The sequence below is a fragment of the Austrofundulus limnaeus genome, unplaced genomic scaffold, assembly GCF_001266775.1.
Source record: "Austrofundulus limnaeus strain Quisiro unplaced genomic scaffold, Austrofundulus_limnaeus-1.0 Scaffold98, whole genome shotgun sequence".
NCBI classification, from domain to species: domain Eukaryota; kingdom Metazoa; phylum Chordata; class Actinopteri; order Cyprinodontiformes; family Rivulidae; genus Austrofundulus; species Austrofundulus limnaeus.
The window spans coordinates 429,132-440,710 of record NW_013952500.1 but is presented as its reverse complement, the minus strand read 5'-3'; the positions used below and the strand labels follow the sequence as shown (position 1 = coordinate 440,710).

Genomic DNA, 11,579 nt, shown 5'->3' with positions numbered 1-11,579 from the left:
ATCTCAATTTGGGCTAATAGACTTGACAAAATCCTACACACTGTGCCTTTAAAGACAAATTATCACATCTTTTATTATGTTCACCTACAATTTGATCGACATGTTGATGTCCAGTAACGATCTTCCATCATTTTTTCCTGTTAAATAGATGATTCACTGTGTCTTCTCTCTGGAGCTGTAGTGAGCTGTGTGTAATTAGATATAAATGCAGCTCTGGACTTGTCCTGTTCTTCCTAGGTGCTGTATTTAAACAGATTGTGGCACAAATGTGAAGTGAACTAGTCATTTTTCTCCATCCTTGAGGGCTTTTGTGTTTAATGTAGCGCAGCAAAACTAAATATGATGCTGCAGAGTGAGAAGGGAATATGTTGTTGGTCCACCCGGCTCCTTCCTAAATGCTTGCTAAAGACATCGCCTGCTGTTTCCAAAACGACATAAAATGTATAATCTTTTAGAGCTGAGCTAAATTTACCTTTTCAAGTTTGAATTTGCCTGCAGCTTWTGCACAGCTTGTTCTAATTCTGAACCATTTCTTGATAATTTAGCTCTGCTGTCCTGACGCGTTAACTGTCGTAGCGTCAGCCCCTTCTCTAACTTTTATGTGAATGTAGAGAAATGTTTCGAAACCCTTCAGCTGTTGGCTTACCTGCATTATCAATTTAGACACAAGCCCGTCAGGGGGTTGATGAGTGAGAGAAGATAAAAAAGACAGTTTAGGCGCAGTGCCTTGCTGATAAATTGTTTGCACGAGCGCCTCTGAAAACCACCAGCTTCTTCTCCGTTCCAAGCGAAATCTATTTGGCCKGCAGCAAGACAGATGTCAAATCCAGCAGATTACCGAAAATCCAGCTTCATCGATCACACTGCAGAGGGGACTGAAGAGACACGAGATTATGGAGAGGGGATTGGTGGGAAGATAAATAGGAGACCAAACCGAATAGTCACAGAGATACAACGGTGGGCTTAAAGATGAGAAGGACGAAGGGGGCAGATGAGAGAAATCCAAAATAGAAGCTTTTGATTGTTGCAGAACTTTTCAGAAGTAGTGAGARCAGTTTGTTTTCTCCTTACTACTACTTCCTGTTTCTAACCTCTCTGTAAGCGTGAGGTTCCTTTGAGATGAATCCACCTGCAGAAATCAACAAACCAGGCTCGTACAYCTTCATCAGTAACACCCACTGGCTCCGTTTGGCCTTTCATCCAAAGTGTTGCAAACACTGGTTAGACCAAAGTAATGTTTCACCACATTATCATTATAAACTGTCATTTTAATCAGGCCTAGGTTATATTTTCCTGTWGGGTTTAATTGAATGTGACAGTGTTATTAGGCAGATCTGAAACACGAAGGGTGAGATCTAACGCCAGCTGGATATTGGTGTAATCAGAGGAGAGAAGATGGTGTTGGATGAGATTAGGAGGCGGATCTGAGCAGTTAAATGCACTGATGGACAGGAACCTTTTTTCTAAACCGCGCGTCGACTGAACCCTTCAGGGGTGAAGCTGGAATAAATGAGGGGAAAGTGGCGTGATTTATTTCCGAATTTCCTCTTTCAAAAATTGTTAGTTGTATAAATAACCTGTGAAGGTCAGTGAATGTCAAGTTTATTTTGCACAATCAAGKGCTGAATAAATCAAATACTGCAGCTCGTATGTAAAGCTCAGTGCTTTATATTGAAATCAAGCAGCTCTTTGGACACAGATCAGCTCTGATTTCTATCCTCAGCATCCTGTTATACACCAATACGTAACACAGACAACTTAAATTTCAAAGATTTAGTGTTTTAGCAATAATAAGAGGCCTAAATGAGAAGTTATTTTAGATAGAAGAATTTACATTTCCTCAGAAGTCTGTCTATAAAAACTAATACACATAAATGCATATGTATGCTGTGCACACTTGGCAAAAATAAAAACCTTCTCCCTGTTGCACGCTGCCTTCTCTATATCCTACATCCTGTCTTCAAAGTGATCTGTGGTCATCAGATAAACCCTGCAAAAACTTCACGACGCAATAACAGATAAAAGATTCAGCTGCAAACATTTTCTGATTCTCGGCTTTAGCTGTTGCTGTCTGACTGTCAGGCGGCTGGTTGTTAGAAGCATTACTACATGTAGAGTTTGTTTGCAAACATGCACAGACACACAGGAACGCCTTTCGCTCTGGGCATTCATCTTCCCATGGTCCTCTGTGACCAGAATGTTGTTTACACTCTTGCCTTTTTCTCCTCGTCTTGATTGTGAGCTCAAGACATGAGAGGAAATACTGCAATCAGGTTTGTATTGTTGCATTTCAGCGTCTGACGTGTGGATAAATAGAGATCGTCTGTGATCCCCAGACTTGTATCGAAATAATCATCAAACCACATAAAGTGTTGGTGTTGAAAATGGAATTTGATTCGATGACGTTTCAGAAGGCTGCAATACGATGCTTGATGCATCTTTAGTGAGACTTCAAACAAAATCTTCAGCATGGAGTTTCTAAAAGAAGCAAACATTACACACACAGATTATAAACAAGCATGAAACAGAAACACAAACAGGAAATCAATGTTGGACATTAATATCAGCTCTGTTTTACTTATCAGACCGATACCGATGTTAATACCGATATATTGTGCATCCCTAACATATATAGTGATGCACTAATGTTATGTCTTAAGTATGGCTGTCATGATCATCTTTTCTAGTGGATCCACAGTGTGAAAAATAGAGCACTGGCCCTAGTTTTCATCCACTGAATGTCCATGCAAATCTTTCACAATAAAAGTTGCAGTGGTTTTTGTAATTTGCTTCACTTTTTCCAAGTTGGGCGGAAACTTTGACATCAGTGGATCAATACTCACCAGCTGTCTTCCATGTGAGAACACACACACGACTTGCACACAGTGAAGCTCTTGCCGTCGTCCTTTTCCTTTCAGCTTTTTAGAAGCCAAAATTTTTCCCAACACTCAGCTGCACGTCTTTGTCAGCCGATTCGTGTCTGCTGTACTCCTAACATGACCCTAAGATTAAATAAGAAGTTTTTAAAATATAAATAAATTAAATTGTTTTATGTCCAAATCAAATTGCAAAGAAAAATAAATGCCCCAAACAAAGTGATCAAAAGACCTTTTAAAGCACTTTTTTCTGTATCAGTAAAATACTTCAACATGTACTGAATGAATAATGAAATCTAATCATTCTCTGATTTGTTAAAACAAACTTTTTACATGAATAATGTATGAAAATGAAGTAATCTAAAGCCATTATCAGGATGAAAAAATAGTATAGTCCTTCAGTTTATTTTCCGTTCCATTTAACTTGAACAGATAAAAAATAAAACGTTACGTAGCCCCAAAATAAAGCATTGCACAATGGACTTCCAGGTAATGGATGATTTACAGTCTTAGCTTCTGATTATGCTTTCAAGGAATCTGTCCTTGAAAAGGCTTTTAGATAACTAAAAAACATGAAACAAAATAAATCAGAGATAGACTTCAGTTAAATATAAACATTTACATGCAAATGTATGTAGATCTAATAAAACTCACATCAGCCCCATCTCTTTGTATTCAAACCTAATTTATTGATGGTATCCTCAAACGCAGTTGGTCTAATAAGCCAGACAACATTTTTTATACAGTTTTAACTGCAGGATTGTGACAAAGACTCAAGGGTCACAGATAATGCAGCAGTTATGACCACAACTAAGATTTTCCAGACATTATTGATGGTTTTTCTACTCGTGTGGTTAAAGCTCTACATCCCACTGACACTTAAAGATTAGGATAAATGTTCATTAAAATGTACAAAATACCATTTTCGTTATTAAAGAGTTGAGTTGGTAGATTTTAGGTAAAACCACAAAAATGTTAGCTCTATATTATCGTATGTCACAAATATGTACCACCAGTGGCTAATGTATACAAGTGTAAGAAAATTTAGCGTTCGTTAACTGAAATCAGGACAAAACCACATACAGCGGGTAAAATAAGTATTGAACACGTCAACATTTTTCTCAGTAAATATATTACTAGAGGTGCTAATGACATGAAATTTTCACCAGATGTCTGTAACAACCCAGTGATCCATACATACAAAGAAATCAAACCATAAATGTCCAGAAATKAAGTTATTTGTAATAATGTGGAATGGCACAGGGAAAAAGTATTGAACACACTTACTGAAATTTAGCTAATACTTTGTACAAAAGCCTTTGTTGTCAATGACAGCTTCAAGACGCCTCCTGTATGGAGAAACTAGTGGCATGCATTGCTCAGGTGTGATTTTGGCCCATTCTTCCACACAAACAGTCTTCAAATCTTGAAGGTTTCCTGGACCTCTTCTGTGAACTCTGATCTTTAGTTCTTTCCATAGATTTTCTGTTGGATTCAGGTCAGGTGATTGGCTGGGCCATTCCAGCAGCTTTAGTTTCTTTCTCTGAAACCAACTGAGAGTTTCCTTGGCTTTGTGTTTGGGCTCATTGTCTTGCTGAAATGTCCAGCCAAGTTTCATCTTCATCATCCTGGTAGATGGAAGCAGATTTTTATCAAGAATGTCTCTGTACATTTTTCCACTCATCCTTCCTTCAATTATTTGAAGTTTGCCAGTACCATATGCTGAAAAACAGCCCCACACCATGATGTTCCCACCTCCAAACTTCACTGTTGGTATGGTGTTTTTGGGBTGATGTGCAGTGCCATTTGACCTCCAAACATGATGTGTATTCTGGCATCCAAACAGTTCAATGTTGGTCTCATCTGACCAGACTATATTCTCCCAGTATTACACAGGCTTTTTAAATGTTGTGCAGCAAACTTTAAAGGAGCTTCAACATGCTGTTTCTTCAGCAGTGGAGTCTTGCGTGGTGAGCGTGCATACAGGCCATGGTGGTTCAGTGCATTACTTATTGTTTTCTTTGAAACAAACGTCCCTGCTAATTCCAGGTCTTTCTGAAGCTCTCCACAAGTGGTCCTTGGCTCTTGGACAACTCTTCTGATAATTCTTTTCACTCCTCTGTCAGAAATCTTGTGAGGAGCACCTGGTCGTGGTCGGTTTATGGTGAAATAATGTTCTTTCCACTTCTGAATTATGGCCCCAACAGTGCTCACTGGAACCTTCAGAAGTTTAGACATTCTTCTGTAACCGATGCCATCATTATGCTTTGCAACAATAAGGTTGTGAAGGTCTTGAGAGAGCTCTTTACTTTTACCCATCATCAGATGGTTCTTGTGTGATACCTGGCCATCATTTGGGACTGAACCAGCTGATATTAACTTGCACTGACAAGGGGAAGGCTTGTTTTCTGATTACTGAGAGAGTTCAGCTGGTGTCTTGGCTTTCCATGCATTTTTACACCTCCCTTTCTTCATGTGTTCAATACTTTTTCCCTGTGCCATTCCACATTATTACAAACGACTTCATTTCTGGACATTTATGGTTTGATTTCTTTGTATGTATGGATCACTTGGGTTGTTACCGACATCTGGTGAAAATTTCATGTCATTAGCACTTCTAGTAATATATTTACTGAGAAAAATGTTGACGTATTCAATACTTATTTTACCTGCTGTAAATGTTGAATAGATTAAATRTGAAGAGAATGGAACCATACAACACCAGTGACTGGAGTGAACGCCGGTTTAATCTGTCTGTGCAGATAGGCAACCAACGCTGACAAGAAACTGGAAATTCCGGCATATTTATACATGTTCTTCAGTGCCTGGTACGCCCACTACTGGCCTACGGCTGAATCGCTGACACTCAGACAAAAAACCTGTACTTATGTTTGATTAACAGTTTCTTATGTGTTGTGATGGTGTTTCGGGCATATATCTAAACTGTTTTAATCAAGACATAACAATAGTCAAACAATAGTTTATAAAAGTCAATACTTAAAAAGGAAAACTAAGAAAACGGTGTAGTGCTTTTAAAATCAGTATCTAACATGACTAATAAATTTCTTCACAAGGACAGGGCAAAATTGTATTGTGTGCGATTGTTTGCCAGAAAAATTGTCAACAATTAAAATTTGCTGCTTCGCAATCACTGCAATTAGTGTCACATGATGTCATTCTGTGTGCAAGTGATCAAATGCTCACATGAGCCTGTGGCTTATTGCATTACTAAAGAGCTGCTCCATATTGTGGAAAAGCTGAGTTTCAACTCACAGCTTACCATTTTACCCTGCTACGAAGTTAGTTTGACTGATTTGTAAGTACATTTTTAGAATACAAGGTAATTAATTTAGAGTAAAAATGTGTGAGTGTAATTGTCGACTAAATGCCACAATAAATCACGTTTAATTTTTCTGCCAATATCGCCGTACCCTAATGTATAGCTGAGTTCAGAGCTACCTGCATAATTGAAGATGAACATTTTCTAAATTATAAATGGAAACAGGATGTTAAACATGTTTAATATGAAATCATTTAATTGGTGACTAATAACGGTAATTGTGACAGTTTTAAAGGCATGTATCAGATGAAACTTTACATAAAGGAGAACTTTAGAAGACTGAAAAATCCTATATCTTTCATCTTAAATTGAACTAAAGCTCACATTCCTGTGTTTGTAAAGATGGATAACTTTTGAGATCCTTTCTTCAGATAGAAAAACCAACCTGTTTTCTCAGTTTGCACTGTGAAATGTTTTGAGATCATCTTTTCTCTGCTCTGTAACTTCGGCCACATGTCTGGGTGAGTTCACTGCTTTCACTTCACTCTGCGCTTTAGTGGAGCAGAGTGTTAAGGAGCTGCCCAGACTCCATTGTTGAATGCGGGATATTAAATTGCAGTTAGTTTTGGCCTGATGTGCTGAAGGAATTTTGATTAGTTTCTCAAGCTCCCCTCCAGACTTCCTCTTAATCCTGCTGTGCATATTCTGTTTTCCTTGACTCTGAACCTCGTGCTCAAAAAATTAGCACAGCAAGATGTCACTGGTCGCCCCTCACTGTTCCTCCACTGTTCTCGTTTCATTAGTTGCCAGATAGTCTGAATGCCTTGATCAGCCGTTCTGGTGTCAACACTGAAAATGACTTGAATTGAAGTCATCTTTGTTATTTATTCAATTTACGGTTCACAGGCTTCTAATTGGTTGTCACCATCTCAGACAACAGATGCCAGGGCCTGCCAAAAGAGAACTGCACCAGCAAGAATTTGACCTTTTTTAATTCTCTGCCCTAATGTTGAATTTCTTTTTTTCTTCAATTAAACATAGACTACTCATTTCTGCTGTATGAGTTCATTTTGTATGCATTTAGCAGATGCATAAACACTCTTAGAAGCTGTTTGCAAAGGAGATTAAATAATTTTCATGTATTCAATCACCTTTTATTATTGTATTTTCCCTTGCTGCTGTTTTTGCATTTCTTTAGGTTTAACACTTTAGCTCAGATCTTTCATTTTCTTCCTCTGCATTCGTGCACTTTTCCTAACAGCTCTGTTTGACCAACAAGCACAGCTTAAAAATAACATCCTTCAAACACCTGCGCAAAGAATAGGAGGATTTTTTGGTGGAGGCAGTGTCATTATTTTTGAGAAAAGACAATGATTTAATTATTTGACATGTACTTGCTGTTTCCATTTGCTGTTGAAGGATTTTTAGAGCTGATGGCACATTTTAAATGATCTAGTCATATTAGAAAAACTTTGATATCTGGCATTCACGTTAATTGTTGCTAAAAGTTAAAGATTCTTTTAATGACCTCAAGGCAATTCTTGAAGCCAATATTTCTTTTTCTTCCATTTACATGATAAAAATAACTCAATGATAACAAATGTTACACAAGTCTCAATTAAAAAAAAAGAGGGAAACATTTATTTAAAAAACGAACAAAGCATATTAACTGTGGATAGCAAACAATGTAGAACAATTAAATGTATAACAGTAAAATTAAATAATCTTAAAGATTACAATATATGTGTTTCTCAGGCATATATTTAAATACTATACCATAATAAAGTATCTATGTCACCTTTAGCTGTTATTAAAATACTGTTTATGTTTAAATAGAAAATAAACTTTTCTTCTCATCACTTCCTCTTCGAAACGCCTTGAAATTGGCCTCTGTCTCTTTAAGAACCTCCTTCGCTTCTGTTTCGCCCATTTCGGTGCGGGGGGGTGGGGGTCGTGCTTGCGATGGGGGGGCTGCCATGATGCAGTTTACTTGGCATCTGAAAATACATTTCCCCAAAGATACTTTTAATCTGAAAAGAGCTTCACTGAGTGAGAACTAATGTTGAGAGCTCAGCAGACAGTTAGGTTTCACTTTCACCCGAGAGTCTGCAGGAGTCATGGGCAGGGTGTGGGGAGTGGGGAGGGGGGCACTCTGCCATGAGGAAGTTCAGCTTAAAGACACGTCCCAGGGGCGATCCTGGTCCCAAAAGGTGTTTCTGGTCCCCACCTGTTGTTTTGCTCCTCAGCATGGCTTCATAAAAACGCTGCAGGATTTCTCAAACATGCATGAATGAGTCAAAGCAAGGCTTTGGGTATGTTTTTTTATGAGAGTATAACATTATAACATAATATAAAACTCAAAGTTGATTTTACATGATATTGCCCCTTTAAGTTAAGTGTTTTTATTGTATCGGGAACAAAAAAACAAACAAACTAATATTGGTCGACCTCTACTTTGGATTAGTTGTGTTCTGGTGATACAAATGAACTAAGTTCTCGTTCTAATTGGATCAAGACCAAAGTGAGTTGCTTTTATATTAAAACAACTCAAATCTATGTTTTGTAATAGTTCTTATGAGTAGTCAATTTTTTTTTATTTTTAACCACCACCAGTTGGACACCTCACTGGCTACATTTGAAGTGCTAGCTGCCGCCGCCCTGTTTGCACTAAGCCACATTAATCTGTGTAAATACTAGCAATAGACATTTAAAGCAGAAACACTAACCATTAAACGTTTCATCAAATAGCACCCAGGCCACCACTGCAAACATAAAACCAACTTACAATTCATGCTTTTCACAACGTGTTTCAGTTTTTACTCCTGCGGGGCTAATTAATACTGTAAAACCCAGCAGGTGTCAAAACTACAACAAACCGTTTAAAAGCAGAAATAGCAGTTTTAACAAACTCAACTGCTCTTTTATGATTTAAGACTACTTCCTGTTTTCATTTAGTTTATATTTGTGCTTAAAACATGACCGTATGCACGTGGTTGGGACTGGCTTCAGGTAGAGATGTGCTGCTGTTTTTGCATCTATTTCTTTATTTCCATTCGCCCAGTGGGTCAACATGGAGAGAGATCCACACAGTAAAGCTGATTTCACTCCATATTCCTTTCAAAATACACCACAGTGACAAACACTGGCGCAGTTTAATTTTTTTTCTCTGACTTTAAGGAGGTGTGTTGAGTGGAATGTGCTGTGTCAGAAGAAAATCACATGACTGGAAAAGCAGCACGAGTGCACGAACTCTTCAAATTCACCCATTGAATATTTAAAAAATCACTTTAAAACTGTTGGTCTTGGCCTCATTTGGAATTTGGAATGGTCCCAAACTCGTCAGTGTTTTAACTTTCAGTGTTCACACTATGCTGACTGATATTTTAATATTTTATTGTCTCTTGTAGGTGTCGGCTTGGGGAGGATATGTGTTCATTATCAACCTGATTCCTCTGCATGTGTTCGTGCTGCTGCTAATGCAGCGCTACAGCAGGAGGGTTTATATCGGTAAGACGCAAACAGACACGTCTGAAACACACAGCATCCATCTCTGCCTGACCTGGTATTTAAAATGTCTTCGTACGCGCCGGTTGAAACGGAGACGGGTATTGTTTGCAGACATCATTTCCCGGCGGTAATAAAAAGAAATGTATGCAATAAACATGCAATCCACCTCTCTCCCCCGTGTGTTTTCAAACGTCGTTACCCAAACATTTGACCTCGAAACGAGCCTCAGCATTTCATCATTAGTACTGCAGACATCCACACAGCGCTTAACAGTAAACGCAGCCACCTGCTTCCTGATCCTCTTTACTGTTTTGTAACAACCAGAGACGGAGCGCTGATGAGGAGGATAGGTTTGTTTTTCCTCAGAATATCCCAGTTCCCCCACAGCTGCCAGCTCGGCTGGCTCAGAGAACTCCAGTTCAACCCTCCAAACCACTCGTTTTTAGCGTCGGCACACAGCAGCAGCGAGTCTGCAGCTCCTGTGGTTAAGAAGAACGGTACCATGTCAAGTATCATTTACGCCTCATTATCAGTTCTACTCACAAAGCACAGTCTTTAGGTGGTTTGAAGTGCATCATGGTCTCGTCACAGTAAAAGGGTTTTGACATTTGCTCCATCTCCAAACTGTTCTTCAGAAGTGAAATTCTGTTTCGTGAAGCAGGATGGCTAAATGAGGCGGAAAATCTTCCCTCACTTTCTGTGCTTTCTCTCTGCAATCTGAGCATCATTTAAAAACTTCGGATGATGGAGAAATAAATTTGTAAGCAACTTTTGGTGACAGAAAATCCATTAGGTCACAGAGCACCCGCTCTATTTTTTATTATTATTATTTTTAAACCTCTTCATTTCAGATCGCTTCGCCTCCTTTCAGAGCCAGGTGTCTCTAAGCCTCAAATAAAGAAATGCAAAAAAAAAAGAATCTCACTTTAATTAAACGCCTTGCAGTCTAGGTTCCCTTCGCACTTCATCTCGCTCTGTCTTGAATCAATAGCAGATGTGTAAAAAAAGAGACGGCTGAGGTGCAGGCACAACTACTTCAAAAACGAGTCACACTCTTCAGGAAGAGTATGAAATCTTAATTAAGCTGGTGTGTGTGTATGTGCATGTGTGTGTGTGTGTGCGTGTGCGTGTGTGTGTGTGTGTGTGTGAATCAGTTCCCCGCCACCACCCTTCAGCCACAAAGGTGGGGAGTCTCACCATTCTCAGCAGGGCCGTCACACTCCAGCCCTCCCTGCCACACTGTGCCGAGCCAACTCCCATTTTCTCAGTAAATGACATTAGATTAGCTATTTTGTATTTACTCCCCAGGAGGTTAGGCAGTGAAAATCAATAGACTTTAAACACCTCTATTTGGGTTGATTTCCCTGACTGGGCCCAAAACTAGAGTTCAGTAATAGCTTTTTTTATGCTGTAATATTTTTTCATTGTTGTATTTCTTATCTGGTCTCAATTCGTTTCTTTTTTTTTTTTTTTACTTTTTGTTTTTTGTCCCATTTTTGCAGCATACAGCACTTTCTACATTGTGGGGCTCATACTGTCGATGCAGGTTCCTTTTGTCGGCTTCCAGCCAATCAGAACCAGCGAGCACATGGCTGCGGCTGGTAAGTCCCGCCCCCTCTACCTGCTCAGTGAAGYAGTTTGTGTTTGATATGTTTGAAAAGTTTAACTGCCGGCGAAGGTGATGTTTGTACACGTCTGTATGTTACTGTAGAATTGGCAAAATTCCCCATGAACCAACTAAGATGCAGGCAGTGGTGGGCAGCGCTAATCCAAAAATTACTTCTGCAATTTCTAAAGCCTTTATGAAAATATTTAGGTTCGCAACTTCAAAAGCACTTATGCCATAGAAAAACTAGCGGAAGCTAATTTTAAAGGGCAAGTTCAGTTTGACACTTACCATCTGGCAATAATTCATG

At 38.9% G+C, this 11,579-nt stretch overlaps 1 protein-coding gene across 1 annotated transcript in view; it reads left to right on the top strand.

Annotated features, from left to right (window-relative positions):
- The window catches only part of LOC106520850 (dolichyl-diphosphooligosaccharide--protein glycosyltransferase subunit STT3B), a 110,000-nt gene that overhangs the window by 68,825 nt on the left and 29,596 nt on the right, over positions 1-11,579 (top strand). The window contains exons 5-6 of the mRNA XM_014013112.1: positions 9,564-9,663; positions 11,166-11,264. Coding sequence (XP_013868566.1) covers positions 9,564-9,663; positions 11,166-11,264 — 199 coding nt within the window. The remainder of the gene's footprint in view (positions 1-9,563; positions 9,664-11,165; positions 11,265-11,579) is intronic.